This window comes from Plasmodium vinckei, assembly GCF_900681995.1.
Source record: "Plasmodium vinckei vinckei genome assembly, chromosome: PVVCY_14".
NCBI lineage: Eukaryota > Apicomplexa > Aconoidasida > Haemosporida > Plasmodiidae > Plasmodium > Plasmodium vinckei.
In genome coordinates, this window is record NC_051306.1 from 1,074,298 (window position 1) to 1,089,293 (window position 14,996).

The 14,996-nt window shown below is 22.3% G+C and overlaps 3 protein-coding genes across 3 annotated transcripts; 2 read left to right on the forward strand and 1 right to left on the reverse strand.

Annotated features, from left to right (window-relative positions):
- Window positions 1-3,361: 3,361 nt before the first annotated feature.
- PVVCY_1403010 (asparagine-rich antigen, putative) lies at window positions 3,362-6,181 on the forward strand (the record flags this gene model as incomplete). The annotated part of the gene is made up of 1 exon (XM_008624727.1): window positions 3,362-6,181. The coding sequence occupies one exon, from the start codon at window positions 3,362-3,364 to the stop codon at window positions 6,179-6,181; it is 2,820 nt and encodes a 939-aa protein (XP_008622949.1).
- Window positions 6,182-6,742: 561 nt separating this feature from the next.
- Window positions 6,743-9,040, reverse strand: PVVCY_1403020 (conserved Plasmodium protein, unknown function; the record flags this gene model as incomplete). The annotated part of the gene is made up of 1 exon (XM_008624726.1): window positions 6,743-9,040. One exon carries the CDS (start codon window positions 9,038-9,040, stop codon window positions 6,743-6,745), a length of 2,298 nt encoding a protein of 765 aa, XP_008622948.1.
- A 604-nt stretch (window positions 9,041-9,644) lies between these two features.
- Window positions 9,645-14,492, forward strand: PVVCY_1403030 (WD repeat-containing protein, putative; the record flags this gene model as incomplete). Its single annotated transcript, XM_008624725.1, has 9 exons — window positions 9,645-9,738; window positions 9,881-9,982; window positions 10,205-10,411; window positions 10,511-10,790; window positions 10,914-11,239; window positions 11,483-13,603; window positions 13,716-13,950; window positions 14,038-14,178; window positions 14,333-14,492. 9 exons carry the CDS (start codon window positions 9,645-9,647, stop codon window positions 14,490-14,492), a joined length of 3,666 nt encoding a protein of 1,221 aa, XP_008622947.1.
- Window positions 14,493-14,996: the final 504 nt, after the last annotated feature.

Below are 14,996 nucleotides of genomic sequence, written 5' to 3' on the forward strand. Positions count from 1 at the left end.
TATTATTTAAAAAATTAAAACGAGAAATTCATAAATAGTATCATATTTAATAACATCAAAATTTTATTTTAATTTTGTAAAGCTTTATTTGATGGTTGAGTATATATATTTTTTATCATTTCTTGGCTTACATATATTTTATTGTTTTTTAATATGCACTTGTGTACATATAATTTTTTTATTAAATAGTTAATATTTTTTGAATTAAAAAAATAAAATAAAATAATAAATGTTTAAACGAATAATAAATAGACTTATTTTATGTTTTTTGTTATTCAAAATATTTGCAATTTACGATGTTTTAATTTTATCATATTTTAATTATTGCATTTCAATTTGACATTCAAGAAAATAAAGGAAGAACAAAGGGGGAAACACATTTACATATAGTTAAAATTATAATGAAAACCACGGATATTCAGAAAATTCTTTATAATTATAATTTGTATAAAAATTAAAATTATAAAAACTAATTTTATATTACACTGATACCCTCAATTTAATTAAAACAGCTATTAACAGAATTGTAAAATATACCCCACAGCAAATCCTATATTTTCATTAAGCATACTATTAAAATGGCAATACTATATCATACATTTTCTAACATATGGAGAGATATTAAAAGTTTATATAAACCTTATACAGCATTTTCGTTTTTATTTTTCCCATGTGCTATAAATGTATATGGAATTTATAAATTCAAGGACTCTAACCTTCCCGCAAATAATAATGTGTGTGCTACAAACGAATAGTTAAAGAGCTTCAATGATAAGGAATAAAAATGGAACATTCATTTTTTTAAGGTATAAAAAAACAATATAATAAAAGGAGAATTACATATTAAAAATAGAAATACTTATACCTTTCATATATATCCCCAAAAAATGTTTTTCGCATGTCTGGGAATATAAAGCACATAGAACAGGGAAATCACATTAATTATCATGATAAAATAAAGAAAAACATAGAAATAAGATATTAAATAATTATAAGGGAAAAATAAATTATAACATTATGAGGAAAATCAGCTATAAGTCTACAAGTTGAAAGGCTCGCGCTTTGTATATTTAGAAATACACATATGTGTGTTTTGAAAAGAAAAAAATGCACATATTTTTTTAGTGGGGATTCCTTTTTATGGAAAGGAACTATTTTTATTCGAATATTTTATGTATATATCATATTTTTTCTTGCGATTATTTAAAAAAAATGGGAATATTTTGATATATATGCATGATATTATTATAAACTCCCTTTTTATTTATTATATATTTTTTAATGCTTTTAGAAAATAGCCCATTAAACATCGCTTTATATGTATTATATGATATATGAAAAATTTAACCGAATAATAATAACGACCATAATATAAATATCATTAATCGTTTTTTTTGGAAATATGATAGTATTTCTCCTATACTATACATACACATATAAGTTATGAGAATATAGAATACACAATTATACATATAATTTAGAATACGATAAATGTTTATACCTGATATTGCTAATATTAGTCTTTAGACAATACAAATGATAGTAGATCTTTGTATATAAAATAAGAACACTGTATAATTATAAGTTTTGTTTATTATTTAATGTATCCTATATTTATTTTTCTTATATATAAGAATAGTATATATTCTTTAAATGCTATATACAAGATTAAGAGATATACATTCATATGAATTTTTTAATATTTTAAAATATATGTTAAGAAAAATGGCATTGGTACGGTGAATAATGCTGCTATCAATATTATATCATATACGGGAAATAAAAAAAAACATGAAAACATCTATTTCCGTCTGACCAATGAACAAATTTATTTTAAATTTGGTAAATCATATATAAATATATATATGTATACGTTTATAGCAATTTTTCACAACGCACCATAATATATAATATTATTATGTAAAAATAAATATGCATATATAAATCTATAACCATATAATATAGAGTATTTGTATTTTCCATTCACCGTAATAAATAAGATCAACAATCATATACGAAAGTAGAGTTAAGTAGCAAAATCACAACATGACATTAGTCAATAGACGTTTATAATAATACAATACATGTTGTGCGAAATCCGTTTCAGCTGATAACTATATACTTTTTTATGTTTATATATTGTGATCTGATTTATTACTATATATCGTCTATAGTTATCGTTATTGTACATATATATATTTATTATTTTTATTCGATTTTCCCAAAAAACATTCAATAGAAAAATAATTCGTTTAAAATAATCAAGGTAATTACTACCAAGGAGAAGAAAAATTATGCATGCTTTTATAACCCTTAAGCAGTATATTTTATTTCTTTTTATGCTTAATATGAAATTTTATACTTTGAGTTTTCCATACATTAAAACATAAATAAACTGTTATGATAATTTCGCATATAAAAAAACATCTCATTATTTTCCAAATAAATGCTAAGAACAACTAGAATATGGTGGTACAATAATATTTGAGAATTTCACTATATATTATATGCAGTGTTTATTATTTTTATTTTTTATTCATCTATTTCCCTTTTTCATTTTATTATATTTTATTATTATTTTGTTGTATATATATCATCTTAATATAATTTTATAATATTTATTTTAGTAACTCGGATATTTTTATTATAATTATTTTTTATTTTTATCTTATTATACTGAGATAGTTTCATATATATAGTTATAATATAATATTTTTTATGCATGTTCGATAAAAACAAAATATGTAACTGATTAATTACAAATTTGCTTCATTTAGTCCTTAATATTTATCGATGCAAAATTTTGTTATTACCGAACTGTTTTTATTATAACTAATATCTTTAATATGGCTTATTTTTTTATGGCGAATTATTACATCAAATAATAGTATACTATTTTTATTATTATAAAATCGTTGTTCTGATAAATTCGTTTTTATTTTTTATGATATACTATTTAATTTTCATTTATAGGTTCCTTTTTTTTTCGCATTTTTTGCATGCTATATTTTAAAAAAGTGTCTTTTATTTTTTTAACTTAAAGTTTACATTCAAAATTATATTTGCAAAAAAAATTATTATTGTGATTTTCCATTTCATTGGTGAATATAAAGATGTATATACAATAATGTTAAGGGGAAATAATAACAAAATATTAATTTCCCTAAAAGACATAATAAAATATATTGACAAATTTTGTATTACACATCCTTCTTTTGTGAAATATACATATTTTCCATTTATCTATTTATTTGCCAAGATGCTCACATATTAATAAGCATCTCAAATATCAACCTATTTCAGTTATATATATAATAATTTTTTTAACTAAAAGCTTAGTAAAGCAGGCAAAATTAGAGATATGGATAAAATTAAACAAAATAATAATGGTAACAGTAACACTTTAAAAAATAAAGATTTTAACATAAAATATGCTGAAAGCATGGATATTAAAAATCTAAAAAATAGTTTTATTGAATTTCAATATGATAAAGTTGTGAATAATATATTAGGGTTATTTAAGAAACTATCTAAGCAAAGGCTTGTGTCGACATCCTCTGCTATACGTGATGATATGGACAAACAGGCTTTAAACTCACGACTATTCTTAGATTTATATGAAGATCGAGAAATATTATTAAATAAAATATTAAAAAAAATAAACATCCTCAACTTGGTATATTTTCGTTTTTTAAAAGAAACAGATATTGATGATGTTCTTAGTTTGCATATAGAATTATTTCCTGTAAAATATCATGCAGATTTTTATTTTAGTATATGTAACTTTGATGACAATAAAATAGTTGACGATGATGTAATCAGAATTACTGAAAAAATATCCAAGACATTTGGAACCACCGCAGATAATAAAAAATATGCCAAATATTGTGAAACTTATAGCGAAAAAAATGATTCTATATCAAAGAATAAAGTAAGCACAAATGATGATGATGATTATTATTATACTGATGATGATAATGAAAAAGACTTGCGTGAAAACAAATCTAATTCCCACAATGACACAGGAACTATAAAAAATTATTCAAATATAAGCTCTAATGAAAAAATAACAATACATAAAAAATGGAGAGAAGATGAAATTTTTTCAATAGGAGCTTTCTTACCTTATTCATTTATTGATTATATTAACAATGATTCTATAACAGATTTAGTAAAAAATAAAACTTTAGAAAAATTAACTGAAAAAGAAATTTTACTTGATTATATTCAATTTTTAGAAAAGTGTGATACATCTTATGAAAACAGTGATATAAACATAAAGTCACCAAAAAAAAAAACAAATTCTTTTAATGATAGTGATTTAGATGGAAGTAACAACGACAATGATATAAATGGTGTAACCTCTACTTCTCAGAAAATTAATGATAATTGTAAAAAGGGAAATAATAATATAAAAATTAATAATACTTTTTTAAATTCACATATTGAGCCCAATAGGAAAGAAAATGATGCAAATTCTTCAACGTTAAACGAAGAATATAGTAATACTAAGAAAGAGCCTAATAAATGTTTGCAAAATAACACCATAAAAATTACAAATAATAGCAGTATCCAAGATATATATAACCATTTGGAAAAAAAAAATTTAAGGTATGAAGAAATAAATGGAATATCAGATAATCGTAATGATGATGTAAAATTGACCAATGGAAAAAAATACTATGACAAAGAAACGATGAATTCTTTTAATCGTAATATGAATAATATAAGTTATAGAAGAAAGCGAAAAAATTATTTAATTGGAAGCATATCCTGCTTAATAAATTATGGAGATTATAATGATGATAAAGATTATATTAATATATATAATCATTTTACGCAAAATTATATTAATAATAAAAACAATGACAATGATACTGGAGATAAACTAAATGAAGAACATATTGGCTATGATGATAACGATAGCTCCTTTTCTACTAATGTAAATGATTTAAAAAATTCTGACAATAATTTATTCACAATAGTTGGAAAAAAAAAATCGAAAAAAAAAAAAAAGAAGACGAATAACATATTAAAAGATCTAACGATTTTGAAAATGAAAAGTGTAAATAAAAATCCTCAATTTGAAAAAAAATTATATGAAGAAATTTATATGAATAAAAATATTAATGAAATAACAAAAAAATACTTAACAGGAAATATCAATGATCTATATATTTTAACTGTTGGAATAAGTGAATATTTTAGGGGGCTAAATTTAGCTTCTTATCTTATTGAATATACCATCTATTACTTTTATTTCATCATATACAGAATATTTTTATATAATAACAAGCTATATTGTTATGTAGACAATGAAGTTTTTTATAATTTATCAAATAATATTCCCAAAGACAAAAATTATAATGAGGGAATATTATACGACAATCCTAGTGACAAATTGCCATCAGTTATAAAAATTGAAGAGAAAAAAAAAAAAAAAAAGCATGATGAAAATAATTATCATGACCAAGCATATAATAGCCAAATCTGTGAAGAATCATGCAAAAGCTATATTAACACATCCTCAAAGAAAGAAAAATTCGAAAATAACGAACAGAAACTTAGTGGGCGATTAATAAATGACGAAAAAAGAGAAGATTTAAACATCAGAACAGAGGAATATACTCCTTGCAATGGCAAAGATCCATTGCCTGATGATAATAATTTTGGTAGTGTTTGCAATGGTGCATATCCTAAAAATTATAGCCTATGCAATAGCATAATAAGAAATCTTTATAAAAGGATTGTACTAAATGATTATTTGCATGATCTTTATAATATAATTCATGATAAAAATTTTAAAAATATGAAATATAAAGAAAATGACAAAATACCATTTACTACCAATTTTCGTAAACAACCCCTAAAAGAAGGCAATGTTATAGCTTGTTCTAATATAACTGACGAAGTTTTCGATGTATTTTTTAATGAATTACCTGCTTATAATTTAAAAAAAAATAAAAAAATTTTAATAAAACGTTATAATACTACAAACATACATGATGATGGCGAAAATAAATCAATGCCTTTGTATATGTATTTGCATGTTATAGATTATAATGAAGCCGCTATTAATTTATATAACAAGCTCAATTTTGATTATATTGATAAATATAATAATTTTTATTTTATAAATAAAATTAATTTTTCCTCGTATTTGTATTCTTATTTTTTTTAAATACCAAAATATCGGAAACGTTGTCCACATATATATCTGCTTATTTGTCTGTATATATTTACATTGCACATAATTATATTTCTTATTTTTTTATGTTTTTAATATTCAACATATTTGCAAATAAATAACACAAAAAACACAAACTAAATATTTTTAATATTATTATAGCCCAATTATGTATTATATATATCTTATTCTTATACTATATTCATAAGAAGTGATTTACCATATGTATATATATTATATAATAATATAAACTACCGATTTGTAGCATTATCTTTCTCCATAATGCGCTATGTGCTTTATTCAACGTAAAAAAGAAAAAACAAAACTAAAAGCAAAGTTTAAAATAAATAGGTGAGTTTCATTATATGTTTACAAAAACAAAAAACATTAAAAAAAAGAAAAGGTTGTAAAAATGCACAACCAGGAGGATACTTTGTGCATATCTATTCACTTAAAAGATTATATTTTTGAGAAAGAAAGATATACAAAGAAAAAAAGTATACATAAAACAAAGTGGATGTGGAATGATAAAAAAGCATACATACGTGAGCAAACTCATATATATATGTACTGTTCCTGCAACGGAACGGTAAAATCATTTTTGTTATTCATAATATCTAAGCATTTAGAAAATTCTGTATTTTCTAAAATAGAATTAATATATTGTAATTTTTCATTTTCGTTTTTGCAGTTTTTAAACATATCATGACAAATTAATATTTCTTTATATCCTTCTTTTTTTAAATGGTTAATTTTATCGTTTTCAAAATTTTTCTGAGAAGCTTGTTTATAAACTGGATATAATTTCCATGAGTCTTTCCAATCAATATATATTTTGTAAAACGGATCACATATATGTAAAATATATGGACCATATACAAAAGTAATAAAATTATAATTTAACATTTTCATATATTTTTTTAATATAAATATTTCTTTTTCACCTTGCATATTTTTATTAATATTACATGAAACATTTCTCACTTTTTGAAGAAAGTTTTTATATTCAATAGGAAAAAGACAATATATATTTTTAAAATCATGTCTTAGGTGCATATCTATTATTTTCAAATGAAAATACAAATCATCCTTATTATAATTGTTGTCTTCCTTATCCTCATTTAAGTTTTTATTATATCTAATAAGGTGTATATCGGTACAAATGTTATATTTTGTTTCTTCTATTTTCTCCTCTTTTGAAGTTATGAGTGAATTGTCATTCCTTAAATCTTTATTTTTGTTATATGTATCATTATCATTACTACTATGAGCACTTAAAAAGGAATCCTCTGTATGCTCTGGGTTTGTGGAATCATCTGAATTAAATATTTCGTGTTTATTTTCTTTATTTGAATAATTGTAGGCACTAAAATTATTTACTACATTATTTATTAGTTCATCATCATTTGTAGAACAAGTATCGTCGCTCAATATTTTGTCTTGTGGATTTTTTTTCTTAAATGGAATGCTGATAGTTTTTTTTTTTTTTATTAACATAAATTTATTTAAATGTATAAATGTTTGAAATATATTTTTTTGGGAAATAAGCTTTTGCTGTAACATTTTTTTAAATAAAGTAACTAAATGAATGAGCTGATTAAATGTTGCTATTTTTTTTGAATATATAACATTAATTTTATATAATAATTTTTCTGATTTAATAAACAACGGGACAATATGTAAAATTTGGCATATAGCTTCACATGGTAATTGTGATAAATTATTTATTGTGTTAATTAAAATGATTTTAATAAATATGTTGTCTATGTAATTTAAATAATAGGAATTAACTAATATTAGATATAAGTGATATGTTCGAATTTTTTTTATTCTTTTAATTATTTCAAAACATAAATTATTTAAATATCTTTCATTGTAAAATTTGCTTTTATTATATCCATAAAATAAACGGCATAAATAATGATTGTTTATAATATTTATATTCTGAAGGAAAAATATAGACAGTAAATTAAACATATTCTTTACACCATTACTACAATAAAACATATTTATTTTGTGTGTATTATTAGCATTATCCATATAAATAAACTTTTCCGATTCGAAGATGGTATTTTTATTATTGTCTGGAGAAAATTCATAATTTATTTTATTCACGTTATTTAAAGTCGAACCATTTTTATATCTATTATTTTCTTCAATCATATCTTCTATATTCATTGTGTGTATTTGTTTTAATTTTTTATTTAATTCACAGCTATTTTCACCAAAATTGTTTTCCTTGCTTTGGAAAATAATATTGGGATCTTCTTTCATAGCTGTATCTTCGTTTCCTTTCAAACTTTTTTCATGTTTTGTTTTTAAAAAAAAATAAGAATTAATATAACAAATGTTTTGATAAATTTTCATTAAATCATGTATATCAAAAAAAGGATTTTTTAAATTTTCTCCTCTATCATAGCATTTAGAATTTAAAATATTTTTTTTATTTTTATTAAAATCGCTCGAAATTATATCTATACTATCTTTTACTTTTGTATCTAATACATTCATTACAGTATCCCACATTGATATATCCAATATTTTATTTTTACTACAATATCCAATATAATATAATAATTCTCTATTATTTAAATTATTAATATTTACATTTTTAATGTTATTAAACTTTTCCTTTTTAAAAAAAAAAGCATTATCGCATTTCCCCCCATTTTTATCAGTCACGCTATTTGCAAAATTGGATCCTTCATTACTATTTGTGAAATGAAAATCATCGTTAATATTCGGAAAATTTAAAGAATTATTATTTACAAAAGTTGAATATTTTTTATTTATTTTGCTAAGAAGTCTATTATTTCTTACCCCTAATTTTCTCCATTTAATTAAGACAAGCATCTTTTTACTTATTAGTTTATGAGCTTCTCTATTTTTTTTTTCGAGCTTTCATTTACTTTCTAGTAGTGTAAGTATTTGGCCATATTATTTAACATATGCATTTATGTATATTAATAATAAATATATGTATACATGTCTCTATATTGATTTATTTTTAGTGAATGCCGTTTTTTCATTTAAATTGCTAATATTGTAGATTTTTTTCTCTCAAACTTGTATTAAATTAAATGCATATACAAATATTATAGCTCGATGAAAATTTGCGCAAATATTGAGGTAGTTTTATTTAAGATGCTATAATTAAAAGTAATATAATTGATTATACATCCCTTTACAGCAAATTTTGAGAGAAATTCTCCAGTATATTAGTATACATATATTTGCATGTATGTAGGTTGCCCCCCCAAATATTACATATTTTATTTTTAGCACAAAAAAAAAGTAGTAGAAAAAAAATTACTATATTGAAAAATATTATAAATTACATACAAACATATATAAATATTCTTGAATGCATTTAATGCAAAAATCACGTACAAAAGTGTAAATTCTGTTTATGGGAAAAAATTAATGCTCACAAAAATTGCTAGCAGTAGTAACAGAGATGGAGGAAGGTTTAGGCACTATTAAAAAAATAAAAAACAACATCAGTAAAATTTATTTTAACAAGTCAAATAAGAAAAATGGGGATTTTAAAGGTAAACAAAAATTGTATGAAAAAAATATTTTTTGTTAAATATTTGTGCATAATATTTATATATGCAAAATAAAGGTCGACATTTTTTCTATATACCTATTTATGCAACTATCTATTTGTTCGTATTTTCTAACTTTTTTAAGATGATCACATTGAAATAATTTTGGATAATAAAAATATAACTCCAAAGCCAATATATTTTAACTTTCAAGAAATCGAGACAAAAAAATCTTTTGACCGAATCGGTATATATAAAGACTTATATATTAAATCTATGCAACTTAAAATATGATTATATCAAAATTCTATACACCACATAATATATAATGAAACACCGAGAAAATATAGACTCACAAAACTATTAGAAACATATTAATATTTCTTCATCTTTTTAATTCTATATCTATCTATATATATACTTTCTAAAACATGGCATACAATTTTTTTTATTTTCTAAAATAAACTAGATCAACTACTTAAGCATTTCGATACCAAGCCTGATCATGACGAACAAAGAAAAAATTTGGAAATATCAAATGAAGACGATCAATCAAGAAATATTAAAAATGCCAATTTAAATGGTTTTGAAAATTTGCATTTACATAAAGACACTAATCGAACTAATTATTCAGAATATGAGCAATATGAAAAGGAAATTTTAAATTTTTATGATGGTAAATTATGCTAAAATCGGTTTTATGAAAAAAAGATCAACCAATTTTATTTATTTTGCTTTATTTATTATTTTTAATTTTATCTTGTATCTCTTTCAGAAATCCTTTTAACTGAAACGGAAACGATAAACTTATTGAACATACCAAACATATTAAAGGATTCTGAAGAAGACAAAATGCAAGCTCAGAAAACAAATGAAAAATATGAAAAATTATTAAGCAATGACGAAAGTAATTGCATAAATAAGTCCATGCAAACATTAAATGTCTTCAAAAAAAATAAAGATGTTTATGTCTCTATTATTAACAAGCAAAACAATTATTCCCAAACGAATTTATACGAATTACACAAGTTAACTATGCGAAACTCATCCAACATGTAAAAATAAAAAATAAAACAAAATAATAATTATAGAAAAGGCATATACTTTCGTCGTTATAGTTATCTAAGTCCATATAATCATTATTTCTACTAAATGTTTTTCATTTCCTTATTTCACAGACCCGAATTTCTCCACAAAAAATTTATAAAATACAGAAATAAAAAATTTAAAAAAATAATGGATGAATATGGAGATTTCTTAAACATTAACGAAAGAATAATTTTAAAAAAAAATATGTGGGTTCAAGTTGTTGACAAAAATGTTGTTGATAATAAACAAACAACAATTATACCAAAGTCGTTTTATAAATCGAAAAAAACTAACACATCTCTTTTTAACACTTTGTTTTCAACAAAAAATACGTCTAGAAGCTTATCAAATAAAAGTAGAACATCTAGATCGAAGGGAAAATTTAAAAACATGAAAACGATGAAGTTTTTGACCAGTAAACATTTTTTTACAATGTGTATTTGCGTGTATTTGAGAAACATACAAAATAGTGTGCATCAATAATTGTTGTATTCTATATATTGTTTCATTTTTCATTTTATATGTTTTTGTAAATATATTCAAATTCCTAAAATACTCTTAAATGACAAAAATTGTCAAAGAGGAAATAGAATGCGTTTTTACTCATATCATTTTATACCCACATTATTCAACTTTATTTTTGATCCTATTTTTAAAGGCAGCTTTAGTGAAGATGAATATTTAATAAAGTCTATAATTAAAAAGAAAAAAGAACAAGGTGATGATCAAGATGGACAAGAAAATAATATTGAAGATGATGATAATAATTTACCATGGAAAATAAATAATAAAAAAAAAATGTTAAATAAAGAAAATTTTATATTACTATTAAAAACGCTAGAAAAATGTATAATACAAAATATTTATTATTATGAGCAAATGCTTTATAAAAATATTCACTTAAGTTATATTAAAGATTTCAGGAAAAATAACAATATTAAAATGTTTGATGGTGAAAATTACGATGTTCTTACCAATCTGAATATTAATTATAAAAAGAAAAAAACTATTATAAGAACAAAGATTAAAAAAAATATTAAAAAGATAATTAATTTTTATCAGATTAATAAATATATAGACACTGTAGAAAATTTTAAGATACCTGCAAAATGTGATCCAAGTAATGAAAATATAAATACTATTGTTAATCCAATAAAAAAAAAATTGCGTTCTTTGCCAAAAGGGAAAAAGGGAATTATATCTAAGCGAATTATGGCTAGTAAACTAAGATTTAAAATAAGAAACAAAGCTCGAAAAAGGACAGAACAAATAAAAGACAAGGATCAAATTATAGATGATACCAATATTAATGGTGATTATAAACTACAAAATAAAGGCATAAATGATCAAAATCCAGATGAAGAAAGCACGAATTCTATCTTAAAAAAAAAGGCAAATGATGATAAAACAAATGAGTGGGACCAAGAAATATTAAGTATCATTATAAATCATAATAATAATGAAGATAAGCTAAAAAAAATAAGCATGTTAATTGAAGACGATGTTTTTAAAGATAATAATACAGGTGTTAATACCATTTCCAATGATGAAACAAAGAATGATCAAAATTTTGAAAAACCTAAAAATTACGAGAAAAAAAAATTGTCACATATATTAAAAAAAAAAAAAAAATTCATGTCGATTAATGGAAATAGAATAAAAATAAAAAGAGAAGTTAAACAAAATTATTGTATTTACAATAGTATGAGTGATAATGATGATATGGAAATTAATATAAGTTGTCTAGAAAATGCATATAAAAAAGAAAATATAGAAACACAGTATAAAAATAATACACTATATAATTATAAAAGAAAAGAATATATAAAAAATATATCAATCGATAAATTATTTCAATTTCATTATAAGAATTTAGAAAAAAATGTAACCTCAATAGATACAAATAAGTTTTATGAAGATTATATAACAGCTAGTTATTCAAATACATTAGACATTGGAAATTTCCAAAATAGTAAAGGAAATATTGCCATATTTAGTTTCATCAATCCAACATATCCTATAAAATTGTATAATTTAAATACAAGTGTCATGAAAGTTAAGTACTCTAATAGTAACCCAAGTATTTTAGTAGCTGCTTTATGTAATGGTCATATAAATATTTACGATATACGAAATAATGATAATAATCCTGTTTTAAAATCAACAATGATAAAAAATTATGATAATTGCTTTGAACCTATTTATGATATATCATTTAAAAATTCATATACTTCTAATTCTATTAATGAATGCGTTTTTTATTCTGCTCATGAAAATGGATCAGTATATCAATGGGACATACAAAAGGAATTAAACAATAAAGAAATATTATATTTAAAAAATAAAAAAAATCATTTATACACTGATTTATCTTCTATATTTCAAAATAAAAGTCTTGCAAGCAAACCATTCAATTCATCATTAACATGCATAGACATCGATAATTATATGCAACATGATGAAGATTTTATTATCAGTAATATTGAGAAAAAAAATTCAACAAACAATTTTCATAAAAATGAAAAAAACGATAATGGATACAATCCAAACAATAGTAATATTAATAATAACAATGATGATAATACAAATAAAGAGGAAATAGATTTGTCAAATAATAATATTCACCATTTAAATGATACAGAAAAATATAAAGACGTAGAGGATCTTGATTTTGTTAAGTCTATTTCTAAGGAAGAGGAATTATCGAACCATTACAAAAACATAACAAAAAATATTATAGATAAAACAATAAAACCAATTCATTCGTATTACTATGTTGGTTAGTTTATTATAAGTATATTTTTATATGTTTCATTTTGAATAAAATGCTATTTTATAATCATACTTGCGCATGTTATATATATGATGTATTATTTATTCTCCGAATATAGGAACAAAGAATGGAATAATATACCGATGCAATAGTTGCTATCAGAAATCCTTCTTAAATTATTATTATGCACATTTTGGATCTGTTAATAGAATTAAGATAAATCAATTTGACCATGATATATTCTTAAGTGCAGGAGAAGATTCGACAGTTAAATTGTGGAATAAATTTTCGAACAAACAAATCACAACTTTTAAATCTAAGAATTCATATTCATCAATTAATGATATATTATGGTTATACTAAAGGGAATATACATATAAAATATAATATACCTATTCCTGCATCTATACATATAAAGCTTATTTTTTATAACATTTCAGGTTACCCAATAATTCGACATCATTCTTCAGTTGCTCAGATGATGGACGTGTTGAATTATGGGATTTTGACTTTTTATCAAAAGACCCATTAGTTATTTTTTATCCGAATGTTATGGAATCTTCCAAAATGATTTCATTAGAGTAAGTTATTTAAATCATATTTTAAAATTACATAAATAGCGAATCATATAATGAATGCAATATATAAATATATAGCATATTCAATATATGTGCGTATAATAAAAAATATTGACCTTTTTTAATTTTATAATTTACCGTTTTTTTGTTTTCTAAGAATGTTCAACAAAAATGATATCTTGTTGTGTGGAGATAATTTATCAAATGTGTTTATGATCAAAATAATGAATTTGGTTGATCAAGAATATGACAATTATGAGCAAAAGGCCAAGTTGGCAAATTGTCTAAAGCACTTGGATACCTACGATTACTTCTAAATAAATTAACAAATAGTGGGACAACCGATCAAACAAATAAAGAGATTAATAAAGAAATTAATATATATGTTTTCATAACTACAATTTTTGTATCCATCTCACCTTTTCTTTCTCTCACTTAATTTCTCATATGGTGTTATCTTTACCGAATTGTAAATATACAATTTGAAAAGGCTTGCACATTTTACATTGAATAGATAAAACAACATGGAAAATATTTGTCACTGCATCTTATCTGCATATTTTGCATTAAGTTTGATACATATTACAAATTGATTTAAAAACATATTTCACTGTATTTTGATCGTTTCTCTTTGGAATACTACGAAATACATAAGAGAAAGATACATATATACTTTCATAATCACAATTATTTTGCTATAAGCATGTTTTTTCCTTCCATATGTATATATGTGTGTATTTACATTACCATTTCGTATGTTTATTCGGTTGGTTTTATAAGCAACTGAGTGACCAACTTTTCTAATAATTGAAAACTAACAA